A 20,303-nucleotide genomic window follows, 5' to 3' on the forward strand; every position below is an offset into this window, starting at 1 on the left:
GCCACTGTAACTCACCTGTCATGCAGATGGGAGAGACAGGGCTCATCAGGAAGGGGAGGGAAGAGGTCAACCTAACTGTCATGTCCGTCCCACTCAAAATGTTTAGTACTATCAGTGGTCTGAAAGGAAGGGCTCAGACATGGTCCAAAGTCCGAGTCCTTTCTTTACCTGAAATACTGAGATCAAGGGCAAGAAACGCCTTGGAATCCCATTGGAATTGTCCAGGCACAGAGCTCCCTGACTTACTCACTCATTTCATTGAAGAGTTCTGTCTCGGCATCTGACAAAAAGTCTGCAAAATCCTCGCAAAAGCCCCTTCCCTCCATCCCCTCCTCCCCCCGCAGACCAATGGGTCTCACAGAACAAAGGGACGGGTTGTCCTCTGCTGGCGCCACCCGGGATGTCGAGAACCTCTGTGGCAGAGGTGAGGGTTTGCACCTCCTGACAGGTGCATTTGCGAGGTCCCCCTTCCCATCGGAAGCCCCTCTCCCTTTAGTTCAGCAGGATCCCTGGTGTATGATGGGGGCCCAGCATTGAAGGTAGCCCAATCCTGCTCACCCTGATCCCCCCTCCTCTGGGATGCACACCCCACATTTCCCACCGAACGAAAGGCCGCCTCCTATGTGCCTGAGTTCCTCCTTCACTCTGAACTACCTAACAGAGTGTCCTTACAGGCTATTTCACACAGAATCCCTGCACTCAGGGAATGTTCTCCCTGACTGTCAAGACCCAGGACGTAGCTCGGCATCTGGCATTTATCACCTTTAAAAGGCACAGTGACCATAGAAGGCACAACACCAAGAGGGACCCTCATGTAAATTCTGGAGTCTGGGTGGTGAGGACTCGTCACTGCAGGCTCATCGACTGTGACAAATGTGCCACTCTGCAGGGGAAAGTTGATAGTGGGGAAGATGCATTGGGGGGAAGGGGAGGAGGGGGGGACAAGAAATCTCTGTACCTTTTGCTGTGGGCCTAAAACTGCTCTAAAAATTAAAGTCTATTTGCTTATTTTTATTTTTTTAAGTTTATTTATTTATTTTGAGAGAGTGGGGGGGAGGGGCAGAGAGAGAGAGAGAGAGAGAATGAATCCCAAGCAGGCTCCGCGACGTCGGCACAGAGCCAGACGTGGGGCTAGAGCTCACGAACTGTGAGATCAAGGCCTGATTCGAGACCAAGAGTCGGACACTCAGTGGACTGAGCCCCCCCAGGCGCCCCGAAGTCTGTTTGTTCTGAATAAAGACCACGTGGCCGGAGTTGGACCTCCTCTCAGCAGATGCTGTTGTGACACCTGCTGTAGCCGATGGTGTTTGGACTAACGTTTTCTTCGTGTTATTCTTGCAGGGCGTGAAGAAGTTCGACGTGCCCTGCGGGGGCAGAGACTGTAGCGGGGGCTGCCAGTGTTTCCCTGAGAAAGGAGGGCGGGTAAGTCACAGCGTCGCCATCAACCTCTCTTCCTTATACTCGCGCCTAAACCCAAGCGCCTTAAACCGCGTGATTAAGTCAATTGCATACTTTGCTGAGAAGTTTAACACAGACGTGTTCTTCCGTATCGGAACAAGCAATGATACGAGGCAAAGTCTGGTCAATTTATGCCACTTTCCACACAAATTGAGAACAATGACAACTTTCTTACACATCTTTTCTCTTATTAATTGTTACGAAGGACGTCTTCTACTTGTGAGATTGTATATACACGCGTGTGTTACATAAAGCAGACATGGTTGTGTCTCCCCCCTCACGGTATAGATATTCTGATATTCTAGAGGGCACAAGCATCCTGCCATGGAGAATAATTCTCCCTTTTAAAATTATTCCACTCATCCCCTGAATGTCCTTTCTGTAGTGCGTTTCATCGGATGAGTCAGGGAAAAAAGGTCACCCCGCATCGGAACCCGAAATACGGACTGATACTGGGTTCAGTATGTCGAAGTGACTGGCTTTCCTGTTGCCATTAAAGCTGATGTTTGGGTCTTGGCGTTACTGATTTCAAAAAGAGATTGTTTATATTTATCTGTGTAAGCCCATTTTTGCGTGGGGACCATATAGCGTTTTATGGCACAGAGTGTTTTGAGGCTTCACATCTTGGGATCGTGTTTCCCCGTGGGGCTCCTGCTCATCCGCCAGGGGCCAGGTCGTGAGAGGCAGCTGGGACGTGTTGCCTGCATTCCCTTTTGCTGTGGAGTCAGATCTGACAGTGCTCCTTGGGCGTTCCAAATGTGTCTCCCCACCCCGAATCCTGAAGTCAGTGCTGACAGTCCCCACTCTCCCCTCCCACACCCCAGAGGGAGGACAGGCCACAGCGGAGCTCGGTGGGGCCAGTCTGCAGCTGGCTGGACGTCGTGCCCTCTCCTACCCGAGTCCCCTCCACAAGTCAAACATGTAAAATCTGTGATTGATAAGGAACCCCTTCACAAAGGTGCTGGTCTCACTACCGTGGGACTGACTAACCGTCCTCTCAGGGCTGAAGACCGCCATAGGGGAGGCTTCTTGTCACTCGCCCAGAGCTTCCGTCCCCACGTGCTATGTCCTTCATGAGTTATGGTCCTCAAGACAGTTGTTGCTGTTGTTGACTCAGTAAAGTTTCCTCTGCTTGGAATGGGGACGTCGTGCTTTAAAAATTGTTAATCGAGCGAGGGATGCCTGGGTGGTTCAGTTGGTTAAGCCTCCAACTCTTGGTTCTGGCTCAGGCCATGATCTCACATGAGTTCACGTGATCGAGCCCCATGTCCAGCTCTGCATGGTCAGCATGGAGCCTTTTTGGGATTCTCTCCCTCCCTCTCTCTCTGTCCCTTCCCTGCTCTCACATGCGTGTGCACTCTTTCTCAAAATAAATAAATAAACTGAAAAATAAAAAAAGATTTTCTAATCAAAGATTACGCATCAGCATTTAACAAGGATTAAGTATTTTTTAAACATATGGAAGCCATTTCATGAGATTGAAACCCCCTGGGTCCATTGCTATCGGTTTTCCCAGTGCCGCTTCCAGGTCAGGGATGACCATTGCCTGACGAAGAGCCTCCCCTCCCCAGGGCCTGGCCTGGCCCGGCCGAATATGGGCAAGGGGAAGATACATTAATGGTTTACAAATATCTGTGGGACTTGCCTGTGTAAGAGGGAATTCAACTCCAGAGAGACACTCCGGAGAGACTCTGCATTTTTCTCCACGTGATCAGCCAAACAGAACCCACACAGAGCAGAAGGTTACTTTTTCACTTTTTATGATTGCTTAATGCAGAACCAATATGGTAACATTTCCCATAACAGTTTTATACAAATTTTGTTCTTCAGTAAAGGTAGTTCTGATTATTATTTTTTTTAATTCAAGGATAACTAACATACAGTCTCTGTTAGTTGCGGGTGTACAATATAATGATTTAACAATTCTGCGCATTTCTCTGTGCTCAGTCCCCTTTATCTGTCTCACCCCTCCCCCACCCACTTCCTCTGGCGACCACCAGTTTGTTCTCTGTATTTAAGGGTCTGCGTTTTTTTTTTTTTTTGTCTCTTTTGTTTGTTTGTTTGCTCATTTGTTTTGTTTCCTAAATTCCACATGAGTGAGCTCATACGGCATTCGTCTTTCTCCAGCTGACTTATGTCACTTAGCATTGTATTTTATTTTACCGTGCAGGACCATCTACGTAGTTATGTGCTCTTATGGAACGCCAGGGGTCTTCTCAGAGTGGTTATGAGGAGGGGGGATTTCTAAGGGTCCCTAGGTCTCTCTAAGTCAGTAAGTTGGCACTGAGAGCTTTTAATTTATCATCATCCCTCATCCACAGCATAGCCTGACACTGTTTCTGTACATGACCAAGTAGATAATTGACCCCTTCCAGTTAATTTGGTTAACTCGAGTAATCCAGAGCCCCGAGTGAGTTTGACCTGCCTCTAATTCTTCAGACAGATTATGATAACATTAAGATGAGATGTGACAGCTGTGTGAGTATTCCTCAAGAGACAGAGCCATGTGGTAGCCCACTTTGGGGCCTGGCCTGTGGGACCCACCACATGTAGCGTTCAGGCTGCATTTGCCCCCCTCTTCACACTGCCCAGCCCTCCACGCTGCAGTGGACCTTACAGACACAAGTTGGGTTGTCTTAGTCAGCTCCGGGGCTGCCCCGGTGACCCAGGTGTGCCAGTGGATACTAGTCAACAAGATGATAGACAAGCTGATGGTCAATGGGAAGAAAAAAGTTACAGAGGAGAGAGAAATGGCACCATTTATCATGTTCTATGGGGTGAGCCTGTATTAGTGGAGATACCTGTTGTTAGAACAATTACGTCTACCTCATTAGTGTGCTTGCCAGGGCGCGGTACCCGTTTCAGTTCCAGAAGCCTGGTGTATGTACATTAAATATTTGTTAATTAACAAATTTACCCAGATGTGTTCCTGTAGACGGCAGGGCTATTTCTGTCTTACTCTCGGATTGATAATATTTTTTAAAAGTAATGTCATGCATAAAAATAGCAGTTGGACAGTCTGCTGTTAGAGAGCTGAGTGCATACTTTGTTCTTTCCCACAGCTCCCCCAGGGTCCCTTGCCATATATTTTCCCCACGGCGCTTCTGGAGCACAGATGACAATGCCTCGCTGCAGAGCTCTGTGCTCCCTGGGCCCTGGGCAGCCCGGCCTTATATGGGCACAGGGTAGAGTTCACTTGTTCCTCTCCATGGTGACAGCCGACATCAGAAGCTGTATGTTACTGGATAACTTTTGGACTCGAAGCAGAAATCACAAACGTACTGTGGATTCTGATTCCGAATGAATTCTCATGTTACCGAATGAATAAGCTCAGTGTGAAACGTGTGCAGCTTCCCCAGCCCTCGCTGGGGGCTGGTGGGTCATAGCAGGGAGAAGACTGTTTCTCGCAGGCAGGGCCGTCCAGCCCTGTGGAAAAACTATGCTGCCAGCCGCCGGGGTGTGGAGGGCAGGAATTGCGGCCCCACTCTTCACTCCCTGGGCAGAGCTGGGAGGTGTGGAGGGGTGCTCTGGGCCCTGTTCCCTAGTTCACACGTCAGGGAAGGAGAACAGTGACCTGGGGCGGGGGGCAGGGGGGTGGTAAGTGACCTGCTCCAGTGTGGTCCAGAACACAAGTCAAGTCTTCAGACTTCGATGAGTAATCTTTTGTGCTGCATCTTCCCAGATGGTAGCCTACCTGGAGGAGATTCTCTGCGGATGGAAGGAAAGGACACAGGCCAAATGAGAGGGGTCCTGGCCCTCTCTCTGAATGAGTTAGGATGCTCTGGTCAGTTCTCCACCCTTCCCTTCAGTGGTTCAGTGAGGGAAGCAGAACTTTGAGAAAAGAACTGGTACTTTTTTTTAAAGTTTATTTATTTTGAGAGAGTGAGAGCAGGGCAGGGTCAGAGAGAGGAAGAGAGAGAGAATTCCAAGCAGGCTCTGTGCTATCAGGGCAGAGCCCGATGCGGGGCTTGATGTCACAAACAATGAGATCATGACCTGAGCCGAAATCAAGAATCAGACGCTTAACCGACGGAGCCACCCAGGTGCCCCTAAATGAGTTGATAATTTATTGCTGTTTGAGGGTCTGTATATAAAATAAACTATTGGATACGTGGGTGGCTCAGTCAGTTGAGCATCCGACTTCAGCTCAGGTCGTGATCTCAGGGTTCGTAAGTTCGAGCCCCATGTCGGGCTCTCTGCAGTCAGCATGGAGCCTGCTTGGGATTCTGTCTCCCTCTCTCTCTGCGCCTCCCCAGCTCGTGTTCTCTCTCTCTCTCTCTCTCTCTCTCTCTGAAAAATAAATAAACATTAAAAAATACAATAAACGATTGTGTATATATTGGAGTCATTAAAAGTTGTAAGTCCTGACTCACCGATATCGTACAGGGTGATGGACACAAAGGAAGCTGGCCAACTAACTTCTCCGAGCCCTCTGCCGCCAGTGGTCCTACGGTCACCAGCCCCAGACACAGCTGCCCAGCCCCTTCGCCTGTTTCTAGTCATTTTACTCTTTCTTCCTTCATATATTTTATATTTTTCTTTCTTTCACGGGGTGGAAGTCTGTTGGATGGAAAGCATTAGAGTTCATTTCTGTCGCAGAACTTCCATCAGGACAGCGGGATGCACCCAGTGATACAAAAATCACTAGTAGAGACAACAGTGAGGAGAGCCGGTGAGGCATCCGACACAACGAATAAAGACATCTTTGTCTTTGCTCATTAACTTACCCAGAGGTTGTGAAATTCTCAGGTTTTTCCAACAGAGGTCAGTTTTAATTCATTATTTCAGTTCCTTAGACAGGCTCGTGTTCCCCCCAGCCCTTTGACTTTTGACCATAAACTCGGGTCGGATAGCTTACTGCAGCTTTTCATGGCATCGGCCTTCACAGGGCACCTGTTTCCCCAGACAATCAGATATTTTAGAGATTGGTAAGCACCAAGATGCTGTTAGGTCCAAATTGTTTGGAATTACGGAGATGGTCGGGCTGCAGTGAGAAAAAGAGAACCCACAGCTTTGGTTCCCAGAGCTCTGTCCTCAGCCCCTGCTTGAGGACATTGGCATCCCTGCCCCCCACCGCCACTCAGCACTCAGCCACCCACTCGCCCCCCGTGGGCCTGACAGCACCAACCACGGGACCAGAGATGAGCCCCTCGCGTGCACGGTAGTGACGGCTCGCACCAAGCTGTGTGTAGCTGCTGCATGTTTTCATGCAGCCAGGAGTTTCCCACAGTCTGCGGGTCCCCGGACTGGAGTCAAAGTATGAGTAAACAATTCTTAACCTCACAAGATTCCGTGCATTTGACAATGTAAATCAATGTGAAAGAAACCAGAGAGATGCCGAGTGAAAGGGGAAGCAGGGAAAGGTGGACGGGGGACTCTGGCAGGGGGTAGCAGGGAGCAGGTGCCCTGCGACAGTGGAAAGGTTCATTGTCTTTGGCCACTTGCTGTCAGCTCAGAGGAGCAGCGACCAAGAGATGAAGGGAAGCAGAGCCCTGGCCCCCAGGGACAGCGGTAGAAGGACGTAGAGCAGCTACGAGCCACAGGCAATTGACAAGATCTTCTCTGTAGGGTGAGCTGCAGTCTTGCTGATAAGAGTACCTTCTATCCTGCGTTGCAGACCGTAAACCTTCCCCTTAAATGTGAGTAGCCAGGACTGCAAAATACTATGGAATTTCTTCTCTGAAATGGCTCGCTACAAGTCTGAAAAGTGGGTAGAGCAACGCAGTGCTACGGAGAGATCTTCAGTTCAGAACGTGTGTGCTGTACGTGGTCCACGCCCAGGTTTCCGTGGCAACGTGGCCATCACCTTTGTTCCCCGAAGATGTTCGCATGTGTGGGATCAGAACGTCGGTGCCGCTATGGCAAACGTCTGTTCAGACCAGCTGCTGTTTTCCTGGCACTTTCTCATGGCACACTCAGTACCTTTAACAGAAATGGCCTCCAGGGGCGCCTAGGTGGCTCAGTCGCTTGAGCATCTGATTTCAGCTCAGGTCATGATCTCACTGTCTGTGAGTTCAAGCCCTGCATCAGGCTCTGTGCTGACAGCTCGGAGCCTGGAGCCTGCTTTGGATTCTGTGTCTCCTTCTCTCTCTGCCCCCCCTCTGCTCTCTCGCTCCCTCTCTCGCTCTCTCTCAAAAGTAAATATTTAAAAAAATTAGAATCCACCTCCAATGTTTTATGAACTATCACAATCCAGAAAGGACAATGAATTATTCAGAACCAGCCAGGACATGACCTGGGTGCTAGGCTTTTGTAATACCTGTCCACACGTGGGTCTCACCTGCTTTCAAAATCTTGTGCTACTTTTAGCGTGCTGTTGGAACAGTGGTGTGGTTCTGGCTCATCTGATGCTACAGTAGCTGCAGCATCTCAATTACATGGTTATTTTCTGCAGTGAAACTAGTATTGCAGCAGGTGTAGACAGGGTCCACCTAACTTGTAGATCACAGGTAGTGATGTGCTTTTATGTTTGCCATCATGAGAAAAACCCCGCTTCCTTTTAGCCATGGAGGTTGGCATGTCTTCAACACTCAAACATGCACTGTGTACCATCTACAAACAAGGCACTTGTCTAAGAGAAAGGGGTGCATGAGTGAACAGGGGAGTCCCCTGAACAGCAGGGGCGAAGACCCCAAAGTAAGGGTGTGCCCTGAGTGCTTAAGGGGCAGCAAGGGGAGACACTGGTGCGAGGCCAGGTCCAACAGTAAAGGTCAGGGGCGGCGAGAAGATTGTGTCCGAGTCTTAGGGAGATGAGAAACCATTTGAGGGATGTCCTTAGAGAAGTCATGTAGCTTATAACTCAAGTCACAGAGCTCTTCATATGGGGAGGCTGGTGAGGTTCATGTTTTGGTGATCTAGTCTACTCAAAGAAAATACCATGAAATAGTAGATTATACACAGCCGTAGTTGGAAACTAGAACTTGAAAACCAAAGTATTCGTTTGACACACAGCAATTACATACCTACCACACGCCAGGTCCCGTCTTGGCACCGGGAATACAGAAGTAAACAAAGCAATCAATATCCCTAATCTTTTGGAGCTTTCTAGCCCCGTGATCTCCAAAAGAACTTTCTGCAGAGATGGAAATGTTCTGTATCTATGCTGTCCATCCTGGCTACTTGAGCATTTAAAATGTAGTTAGAGAAATTTTAAATTTTATTTAATTTTAGTTAACAAAAATTCAAATTGAATAGCTCCCATGGCTTCCATATTGAAGATCACAGTTCTAGGGAGTACGGAGGTGGAGAGTAGGAGAGACAATGAACTCACTGTGAATCTATAGGAATGTTCTAGATATCAAATCCTAGACAAAAATAAAGCACAATATAAAGTCAGGGTTTTGTGAAAGTAAGACCAAGATTGCAACTTGCTTATATCTTACTAAAAGCATGTTATCTCAAAAATATAGAGACCCATGAGCAGGGCACATTGGAAGTGGTGTCTGTACCGAACATGATTCATCACATCCTCTACCTTGCCCACAGCCTCAGGGAAACTTGCATTTCCAGCGTGAGCTCTGGTTAGGGCCTCCCCTTCTAGAAACTCCTTGTCTAGCTGCTTTGGTGCAGGAGACCTTTGCTCACCCAGCCCTCAGCTTTGGAACGTCAGGCTATTCTCGCTGTCTTTCTGGCAAGATCAAGTAAGCATTTTCTTAAAGCAGGGCTTTCAGTAAACTGTGTCGAAACACATTAGTGGTGCAGCTGGAGAAGAGAGATACGGTTACGTGGCTCAGGCCCACTCCCCATTTTACCTGGCCCAAGATGGTAATTGTTTCATTTTGCAAGGACCATTATGACAGGTAGTCAGGATTTGACAGAAAACGGGCCCGTTGGGAGCTCATCCAAAAGGAAGAATACATTATTCAGATCCTAAAAAGACAAAATTTAATACCGCCTTGCTGAATGGATTCAGAGAACATCATTCTGGACAGAATCTCCTGGTTGAAAGTCAGTGCTTAGAGAAAACACATGTTTTCGTCACCATCGAAATCATCATGGTCTTTATCCCCAGGACAAACTACCCTGGGTTGTTTCCTACCAGTAAAATATGTTGTTAAATAATAGGAACCATGAAAGTCACTGGTGAAAATTAACCACAGTGATCGTGGCCTAGCATTTATCAACCTCAACAGAAATGGCCATGATACAACTGCTGATGGGGAGCAGATACTTGACAGATGATGGAGTCAGCAGAGAACACATTTGCAAGCAGGAGCGGTACATGTTCAGTGATGAATAATGAAGCATTGGCCCATCGGATGTCTTTAGTACCTGAGTGCAAAGGAAGAATTGTAAAGGTCTTCCTACTTGATTCATCCATTTCTCCCTCTTCCAATGAACACTGTACACAAACACACCCAAAAAATCACGTGGGCAGCTCGTGCCACATTGCGTGGCACATTGTCGCCGCACTGTGGTCTTGAGTGTCCAGGTGTTGCCCATGAAAGATGGCTGCCTTGGTGCCACAGACACCACAAATCTTCCACGAAGCGTCTGTTACTCTGGAAACACTGGGGGGAGGTGACGCCCACTATCTCGTTCTGAGAGAACCACGCATCCAAATGTTCCCCTCGGAATTTACACCTAAACACACGAAGTGTAGAGTAGACATTCTCAGAGCCCACGCAGAAGAGGGAGCCACATTGAGAGAAAACCTTTTTTTTTTTTTTTTGTACGTAGGCGGGTCTCTGTTCCCCAACCCTTTAGACCTTAACTGTGATCAGATTTTGTGTGTATGTAGAAAGTATGGTTTCTGCAGAAGCACAAAATTGGCCCTGCGAGGTCCGCCGGCTGGTCGGAGCGGGTGGAGGAGCCCCCAGGAGCTTCCCATGAATTCTGGGTGGTGGCCTGAGCCAGCGGAAGCTCAGGGACCCAACCCATCCCTGCCAGCCTCTGGCACTTAGGGTGGCGACCCAATAATTAAGTGGGCGCTGGTCCAGAGCTGACCATCCTGGGGAAATGGCCTTTCATGGCTTTAAGGAAAATATCACATCAGTCCATAGCCAGGATGATGATGGTAGTAACGATTTTGTGTCTTGATTGAAAATCTCACTCAGACGCCAATAGACGGCTGATAAACTGGGAGAGACAAATGAATATTTCTACTGTTCTAGAACCGAACCAAACCAAAGCTCTGCCTTCAGAAATCCTTCGTTTTTCCTACCTCCTGATGGAATGTTTTGACAAGTATAGCATTAAAGCATTTCCCCTCTCTGTTACAGAAAGAACACCAGTCTTCAAAGACCTTTGTTTTGTTTTATTCACTTCCAATTCATTCTAAGTAAACAATTGCAGGATTTCTGAAACGACCAGAGCAAGGTTGTTACCGAGCATGATCTGCTTTCTGAAAGCAAGTCTGAAAACAGAAATGTTTGCTCTGAGTTGGTCATCTGTCACACAGGGGAAGAGAGGGCCTCGCGTGTCCTGGTCTAGTCTTCGTGTGCCGAAAGCATGCGTGTCACACCTGCCCACTGTGGTTTCGTCTCAAAATGCTTCCCAAGTGAGCTGTCTGACCAGAGGCTCCGTGCGCTTGCGTTGAAGTACTCAGACATCACACTGCTTCCATAGCAAAGAGAAAACCAGTAGGTCGCATGGCAAAGTTTTGAAAATACTTTTTGTTTTCTTCCAGAGATAGTTAAATAGTAACAAGAGAATAATGGCAGAAGTGACCAGACGAACTCTTCCTACACACACCTTCCTCACTGAGGGGCCTTCGGAATGTGCTGCCTAAATGGACACATACTTGGGGGGTGCCCTGGGAAGAAGGAAATCAGGGTTATCTCATCTCTGCTTTGTGTTCTTCCCTTTAAATCAGAGGGAACCACCCTTGTCCTTCAAAGTCACAGGCAGAGATACTGTACTCATCACTGGCATTCGGGTGAGCAGAAGATCAATTTATTTCTGACAGCTTTTAGGCATTTCAAATTTTTCTTAAGAAACTGCCCAACCTGAGGTCCCAAACAGCCTGTGATTCTGAGCCCTCTGGCATCCCACCCAAGTTAGCACATTGTGGTGTAGACAACCAAATCATTCAAGTCGTCAGATGTCTGACTCATATGGGAAGCACAAAGCAGGCCTTCAAAAGGGCATATGTCCCCACTGATGAGAAAGGTCAAAATATCCCTGTCCCTTCCCTCTCTGTGTCCAGCCTAAAAGTTTAAATTCTGGAAGAATGAAGCAGGAACAGCCGCCCCAGTAACGCAATACAGACCTTGTATTGAGGACAGTTTCCTCCTGAGCCACTGTGAGGGCATTAAAAATCCCGCCATAGGAACAAAAGTTTTTGTACCCAAAACACTGTTGGGATGGATAATTCCTAAAGGATTGGAACCAGAAAGCGGTGGGGGAGACAAAGCAAAATGGAAGTGAAATGGAAGTCATTAATGCTGGGCAAATAATATCTTTGGCCTAATAGTCCTCGGCTGCCTTGTCAGTGTTGATGTTTTTTATTAAATTGTTGTCTTTGCAAGGCACTGTAACTACTCTTCAAACCTAAAGTCTGTTTTAAATAAAGAAACAGAAGGACGAATGAGTTCTATGGTGAGCCTGGTCTCAGTAATAAAAATTAAAGCGCTGGCATGTTTCAGCTCTGCATGGTAGTAATTATTTTCTTTTAAGAAAAATATACTTTAAGTGGCGATAATGGCATTTTTAAAGGCTTGTGAAGATAGTGCTCATATTTCAAAAGAACCCTAACGTCCAGATCAGTTTTTATGCATCGCACCCAGATTTAGCATCTGTCAACAAAAGTAACGTTTCTCAGATTTGGTTAAAAAAACACGTTGCCAGAGCCTTTGAGGACACACATGTCTGCAAGGAGATAGAACAAAATTAACAGAATTCTGTGATTCTCTGAGGAGCAGTTCTCTTTTTTGTTTATGTTGCTTTTAACATCCTGCTCGTCAGCCCGGCCTAGAGAGGAGGCAGGTCTCGTGCCCAAGCAGCCCGGGGGGCACCAGGGCGAGACTCACGAGCAAGCCTGTCACAGTTCAGGCCGCATCTCTGCAGTCTGAAGGAGGAGAGGACTGACCAGGAGCTCAGACAATTCAAGCAGAACCCTGAAACAGGAGGCCAGGCTTCCTGTGCCTGGAGCCTGGGGGTGAATTCCTCATCCTTTAACACCTGATATTTTACAAATATTTCTGTTTCTCTCCATAGAACGATAGAATTACAGGTGTAGTATGTTGACAAGTTTTGTCCCTGGTGTCACACCCAGGAAAAAAAGAAGAGGGCATCTGAGATTGATGGCAGCCTGTTCTGTTCTTGGGTGTTAAAAAAAACAAAAAACAAAAAAACCCCACCTCAGAGTAGATTTATATGTGTCCAGAGTAAAGCACATGTTAAAAACTCCACTAATGAAAAGTGTAGTATATTACTGCAAAAGAAAAGAATCTAAGTCCTAACCAAAAGTTGAACCAAAAAAGTTGAGCTCTCCCCCAAGATCAGAGTTTCCCTTTGAGACTTGCAGAGAGTAGTGAGACCCACTTAAAGTTTCGAGACGGTAAGATTCATTCCATAAGCTTCACTTAAAAGAGACCCAGTGGTCAACATACCATTGACAAGAAGTTGAATTGAGCCTGTTTGAGCCCCTAGGATATTTCTTTCTGTGCCTTGTGAGCTTCACATTTTTCGTAAGAGTTGATCCCTCCTGTAGCTGGTGTTTTTCATGAGTTTGTTTTGCCCTGAAAGAGTGGATTTTGAAAGCAAGAGATGCCAGGACGGTGACATCAGCCTGCTTTTCAAGTGTTGTACAGGAGGTGAACTTAAGATCATCCTGGAAAGGTAGACTTAGCCTCTGCAAGTCACAGAAGAAAGTTCTGTGTAAACAGTCATTTTTAAGCACTCAAACTAGAGGCGAGGAGAAAGAGGTTGAACTAAGTAATAGCATTAGGGTATTTAATTGGAAATCCAAGAAGGCTGAGGTAACACATGTGCTATAGCATAGCTGTATGGGGAGTTTCATATGAGTGTCAGCCATCATCAGATAACAAAAATTTGTGCCATCGAAGAGAGCACTGTTGGACACTACTGACAAGTGGTTCGCCAACCAGAACCCCATCACAGCACATGAGAGGTGGCCCTGCACTGGGATGTGTGCTGTAGTTGTTCCCACCAGAGCTCTTGAGGATGCTGCCCTGGACAAAAGCTTAGCTTTGATACGTGCCCTTGTCCCTGCAGGAAGGAGCCCTCCCTTGATCACACCCAAGCATACACACAAGCATGGATGCGCCAGATGTCAGTGCCCACGCACCACTCCAGCCCAAGCCCCTCTGACCCCAGTGAGCTTTCCCTTCCTGCATCCCTTTACCAGCACCCAGTCAAATCTCCTTCTCCCCCACATCTACTGATCTGAGCAGGATTATAGGAAAGCACACGATCTCCTAACCTTTTTCATATTAAACTATCATGTGTTGCATAAACTGGGTCCCTGACTTCCTGACCCATTGCTCGTGTGAAGATGGTCTCCTAAGTTTCTCCCTTTCCTCCTTCAGTCCTGGAGCAGCTGCCTGACCCAAGTGAGTGCTTGGAGCTATTTCCTCTCTGGATCTGGATGCTATGCTTCTGAACCCCACCATAAAATCCTGTCACCCCTTTGTTACCAAACACATTCTTGCATGGGCTCACAAGGGATATACTTCTCCCCCAAATCCATTTTTTATGTAAGTTTTTTGTCACGTTCCTTTTTGGTTTTGCTTTTTGACTATCAGCCTTCCATGTGTAGAATTAATTTTTAAACCCCAATCCAAGGTTTTACTTTGATTGCTGTGAAGTTGTTACAAGATACAGCCAGCATTTCCGACTTGGGGATGGGGACACACAGGCGTTCTCCTGCCCCGGGTCTCTGTCCCTCCTACTTGTCCAGTACTGAGCTAATTCAAACACAGACATTCCATGAAGATGGCTAGTAACCAAAAAGGAGATTTCTAAATGTTAATTGCCGCTGGTATTTTTAGGACTTTTTATTTTGATGATAGCATCGATGAAAAGGGGTATGTAGCCATCTGCATACCCTTGAGTAGAATAATCAGACTAAGGAAGTAAACAAAAAGAACTTTGTGGATGAAAATGAACTCCTTAATTCCAGAAGATTAAAAAGACTTCTTTAGTAGAAGGAAATAAAATTTAACAAAACGGTTGCCCTTCAAAAATGTCAGTTATCTTGGAAGGAAAGATGAGTAATGGAAATCCCATGTGGATCAGAAAGATGAATAGATTAGTCCCATGAAACTAGCATTGACAGAGGGCGAGGGGCCCTGTACCGCCACCCCACACCCCTTTCCAGCAGACATGGGGGCCGTCTGAGAAAGCTTCCAGGATAAGATCATTCTTCTTAGAATTAACATATAAAAGATTCAAAAAATAACCCCAGGATTTTGAAATATGCACATTATCTGTGTGTGTACATATGCGTATGCACATTTACGGATTTTCATTTAGTGTATTTTATGTTTATTAAATACATATTTTTTTTTAATTTTTTTTTCAACGTTTATTTATTTTTGGGACAGAGAGAGACGGAGCATGAACGGGGGAGGGGCAGAGAGAGAGGGAGACACAGAATCAGAAACAGGCTCCAGGCTCTGAGCCATCAGCCCAGAGCCTGACGCGGGGCTCGAACTCCCGGACCGCGAGATCGTGACCTGGCTGAAGTCGGACGCTTAACCGACTGCGCCACCCAGGCGCCCCTTAAATACATATTTTATGTGTGCGTGTTTCCAGGAAAAAAAAGCATTTTGCTATCATAGAAAACCCTTTATCACATGCTCAACATGGGATTTTAGTTATTTTTAGCATTTAATCTTATCTCACAAATTGAAATGAAGTCTGGCATGTATTTTGAATACCCTGAAACTTTATTAGAATACACTATTGCCTTTTTACATTTGTCAGGTTTTTATATCAAACCTAGTCCTGATGTTCCTAAACTCTAGGCACAAGAATTGATTATTTTTGACAACATCAGGTATTTAAATCTGCTTCTCCTTTGGGCGTGAATATCCCCTGTCCTTTGGGAGACATGGTGGGGGGGTGGGTGTCACTGTCACAGGGGAGAACGCTAGAATCCAACTTTCCTCCTCTGGACTGACGTTCGCTGTTCCAGGAATTCATTGTCGTTCCCATCCCCACCCATATGCCCCAGTGATCTCTATATTCTGCTGGCTGTGCGTCAACAGGAACTCCCAGAATAAACCGGCAGGGAGTTGGCGCGCAGATAGGAAGGGAGGCAGGGGCTGGGGGCACAGCCAGGACCACACTCCCACCCCAGGCAGCTGGGGGGATTCCCTCACCTTCTGCTTTGTTTTTAGATAAGGATGCTACATCCTACTCTGGGAGTTTCCAAGTGTCCTTACTGTATTTCACGGAAATTTAGAACATAAAAGAAACACGTACAATTGGATATTTCAAGAAGTTCTGGACAAGGGTGCCATTGATTTTCCCTGAGCCAGACACCCTGGGGCCCCACGGAGCACCGTGGAGGTGGTTCCTTTGGCAGGGGGGCCACAGACCCTCGCCCGGGGTGGGGTCACGCACAAAGAGAAACACTTTCCCAAAACCTCTCCACAGACGTTTTTTTGTCCTAAAAAAGATAATAACATTTCTGTCTCTGCAGACCAAGTCAGATTGACCCGTTTTTCCTCCCTGTGAATCGTAAGCTATTTCAGAATCAGTGAGCCTCCTTCTGACAGGTCAGGGCGAGGATGGGAAAAAGTGCCATTTTAATCAAAATAATTAGTGTTCTCTTGTTTGAAGTTCAGAGGCATCTTACTGTTTGTATGTAATTGTGATTCATTTCTAACGTGCTATTTCTGGAAGGCACGTAAGCTTTTTTTTTTTTTTCATCTATAACGATCTTTTCTCCTATTACCAACAGAGGTAACCTGAAAAGACAAAATGTCCTATTCAAAGTACACGTATTCTTGCACTGATATTTTTCCACAATGCTTTAAGTCTCATCTTGTGGCCACTCTAGCAAAGCACATGAAATAACCATTAGTATCTTGTTCCATTTTTTCTTTCTAAATAGCAGGTGTTTCCTATGCCTTTTTGGCAGGTTTTGTTGTTTGTCTTTTGTTTGTGTGTCTCAATTTCCCATTGTCTGGGGTGTGCACAATGCCTGTTATGGAAGATTATTGTTCTGGTTCACATGGTTTTACTTCCAAACTTTGGTGTGCATTCCTGTCTTGTGTTGGCCACTATGGAGCAATCTACTCCATTTTTGAATAGCCATATGGTTGAGTGACTAAACATTTATTTTGGGATGCATAGTATTTCTCAGAGGTGGGATGTCCACTACCTGTTTTTGCAATTAACAAAAGAATCCTGATGACCTAGGCCTAAGTTCTTCCTACCAATGCTCTTACTCACATTGGGGTTATTTGTTCTATTTTAAGAGGGCACTTGGGCTACGAACACCCAGATGGATTCAGGACTCCCCTCACACGTGCTGCCCAGCCAACACCAATTACTTTGCAAAAGCACCTTGTAGGTGGGGAAATGTCCCACGCATGATAGCCTTCTCTACCTTCCTTGGTATTTAATCATGACTTTTGGTAGCTAGTATATTTTCAAGAACATATTTTATCTTATTTTCATGGAGTGTCCAATGCAGAGGGTTTCGGGTAGTGAAATATTAGACTTCTCTGCTTTAAAGAGGAAAAATCAAAATATCACATAGAACCATCCCCCTCCCCCACCACGGGATCAGCTAATCACAGATATGGAGCAGCCATCACCCTCAAAGCACTGTACTGAGAAATTCCATAACATGTTGGATTTAAACAAAGGGCTTCACTCTCTCCTGTCTCTGTGTGTGGCTTCAGTACACCCGCGGGGTTTCCCAGGCTGAGAAGCATGCTTTCCCATAGAGCCACGGCTCACAGAGCCTTGCCATGCAGAGCTTGAGGACTCTGGAAATCTGCGGTACCCCTGAAATTCTAACTCTGCTGAATTTTGTATGAAAGTCTGTCACATCTTAACGCCTCCATCATTCAGCATCTGTTAAATCAGCTTCTTCCTATCTCTTTGATTTTTTTTTACCACTTTTTAACTGTAAGTTGATGAGGCACGTGCTAAGGTGAGCATCCCTTCTATTTTTACTCTTGTGGATTCTAGAGTTCTTCAAGGACATAACGTAGCACTTGACAGAGATTTTGTGTGTCTGCACCATAGACTACAGAATTTGGAATAACTCCTCAAATTACCCACCTTGAGAGTTTGCAGCTGAAGTTTTATTAATAAGACAGTTGTATCATATTCAAATTTAGCACGTGCTGTGCGTGAAATGAAAACACAGAAAATGGGGCCCAGTTGGGTCACCGTGTGTTATGATGGTGCCCGGCACACACTGATGGCTTACTGTGGGCGAGGTGCTTGCTAAGTGTTTTGCATTCATTAATTCACAGTCCTTCCAAGAGCCTGTGATGTGGCCCCTGGTGTGTGTTGAGGAAATCAAATGGAGAACAATGAAGTGAGCTGTCCAAAGTTCCATCGTTAGAGTTGAGGAAACCAAATCAGAAGCCCGTCCAGGAGCCCGTACTCTTGACTTTTCCTGAAGGGCCTCCTTTAAAATCTGGGTATGAGGTTGCACATTTGAAACTCAGTTGTTCCTAATTATCTTTTCTTCCTCAACCTATAATTTCTGCATCAACGATTTCTTTTTCTAAACAAAACCATGAAGCCAGAGAAGAAACAAAAATATATAAAGCCACAATTTTGTAAATTAAAAATCCATCCTTTCCACATCTGCTTGCGTTTATGCTCTCTCTCTCTTCTCCTCTGGAGGCAGCTCTGTTCCATGAATTGGCAGATCTCCTATTTGAAAACCAGCAGGCTCTCCAAATATGGCAAATGTTCTCCTCATTTCCCTCAGCACCAGCTGCCCTGCTCCCACCCGGTTCCGCCCCCCTGCTCCTCTCAGTGTTCACCCGCCCCACCCGACTCTTGTAACCTTGTCCTGATTACACCACCAGAGTTCCATTAAATGCATGGTTTTCTGTCCTCTTCGGAAGCATTCCCAAAGTTCAAGAACCCCCTGAACGGACTGGAAGTTTTTTAAGACTATTCTTAGTAGATCAAGGGGTGATGTTAAGCAGTTCTGCCAATAAACCTCCTTGTAGCATTGTTCCATCCCAGAATGGATTCATATAAGCCCTGGTTTTAAGCCCTGTTCCTTCTAGAGCCCTTTCACGTCAGGACCTACCTACTCACGCGGGGCCTATGGAAGACATCCCACGGTACAAGAAAATGCGGTGTCCGTGCACTACAGCGTTCACTCTGAGATGTAACGTGGTCTTAGTATGTGGGAGTGAGAAGGGCAGGTAAAAGTCTTCACTTTGGAGTCAATTTCCGGCTCTACCGCTCATGCCTGTAGACCCTGGAGGACTCACATATATTCCTTGGCCTTCAATTTCTTCCTCTGTAAAGTAGGATAGTAATACCCACCCGAGGTAGTTCGAAAGAGGTAATATTCTTCAATGCTTAAATGTCCAGTGTCTGGCATGCTCTCAGTGTTCAACAAATGGTGGATATTACCGTGGATGTGTTACTTCTCCCTGGCGTCCTCATTATCAAGGAAAATGTGAGTCAACTGGATATGGCTGGGGGTGGCTGGCTTTCTGGCTGAACATCCTTATGGTTAGCCCTGTGCCGTCGGGAGGGGTGGAACACCTGGGCCACTGGAAACAGCAGTACTTGATCACAGGAAGAGCTTTCAAAAGAAGCCCCAGTGGCCACCTCTTCAGAGAATCACCCCCCCCACACACACACACACACACACCTGGTTCTGCTTCGATCATGAAGAGATTCATCAAGTTGAGCTCAACTTGGTGAAGCAATACTAAAACTTCAGGTGATAGAAAAACATGTTCAAGAAGATAAAATTGGTGCCCCTGGGTGTCTCAGTCAGTTGAGTGTCCAACTCTCATTTTCAGCTCAGGTCATGGTGTCACGATTCGGTAGTTTGAGCCCTGCATCAGGCCTGCTTGGGATCCTCTCTCTCTCTCTCTCTCTCTCTCTCTCTCTCTCTCTCTGCCTTTCTCTCTCTCTCTCCCTCTCTCTCAAAACAAATAAACTTTAAAAAAAGAAAGTAAAATCCTCTTAATATATACTTTATAAAAATTAGACTAATTTATAGTTAATAGTTTCATACTGACATAATTTAAACGTATTACAAGTGTATTTAAACAAAGCTTTTGTTTGCAGAACATCTCTGGTTGGAAAAAAAAAAAGTGCATGTTGTCGAAATGTTTTCCTTGTTAGCCGTCAAAACCCAGACTGGAAAAGAGAAGGGTTTGCTCCGACAGAGAACAAACAGGCATGTGGGAACCCGGCAGAGACCTAAGCACGTCTTGCAAGAACGCTCAAACCTCTGTCACATTTTAGATGACTCTGGCAGAGGGGATAGCCCAGCTGTCTTGAATCAAACTATATCGTGAAATCGAGAATTTCAACAGGCTTCGTCAGGCCTCTGTTCCCTGCGAGTAGTGCTTTCTGCGTTCTCTGTTGAAAAGTGAGAAGCATGCCTCTTGGGTTTTACCTTCGTTTATACTGGCTCTTTGCTCTTGAAGAATGAGTATCGGAGATTTGCTCATCACATGGTTTGCAAATAAAACATGAACATAAGGAAATATAGACAAGAGGAAAAAAGTTTTGTCCAAAGGAAAATAGACATGGAACGAATTAAGAGACTTTCAGGTCTAGAAGGAACCTTATCCCGCTAGGAAATGTCATCCGCAGGTGAGGAAACTGAGGCCCACCCTCATCTAGAGCCCCTCCTTCCGGGACTTCTGCACTCCCGGAGGTTCCCCAGGATGGAACAAGACTATAGAATTACAACAAACGAGGGG

General features: G+C 46.2%; 1 protein-coding gene across 2 annotated transcripts in view; it reads left to right on the forward strand.

Moving 5' to 3' along the window:
* The window catches only part of COL4A2 (collagen type IV alpha 2 chain), a 172,563-nt gene that overhangs the window by 46,343 nt on the left and 105,917 nt on the right, over positions 1–20,303 (forward strand). For both annotated transcript variants that reach the window (XM_045482019.1, XM_045482009.1), the window contains exon 4: positions 1,342–1,422. In XM_045482019.1, the coding sequence (XP_045337975.1) occupies positions 1,342–1,422 (81 nt within the window). The remainder of the gene's footprint in view (positions 1–1,341; positions 1,423–20,303) is intronic.

The sequence above is a fragment of the Leopardus geoffroyi genome, chromosome A1, assembly GCF_018350155.1.
Source record: "Leopardus geoffroyi isolate Oge1 chromosome A1, O.geoffroyi_Oge1_pat1.0, whole genome shotgun sequence".
NCBI lineage: Eukaryota > Metazoa > Chordata > Mammalia > Carnivora > Felidae > Leopardus > Leopardus geoffroyi.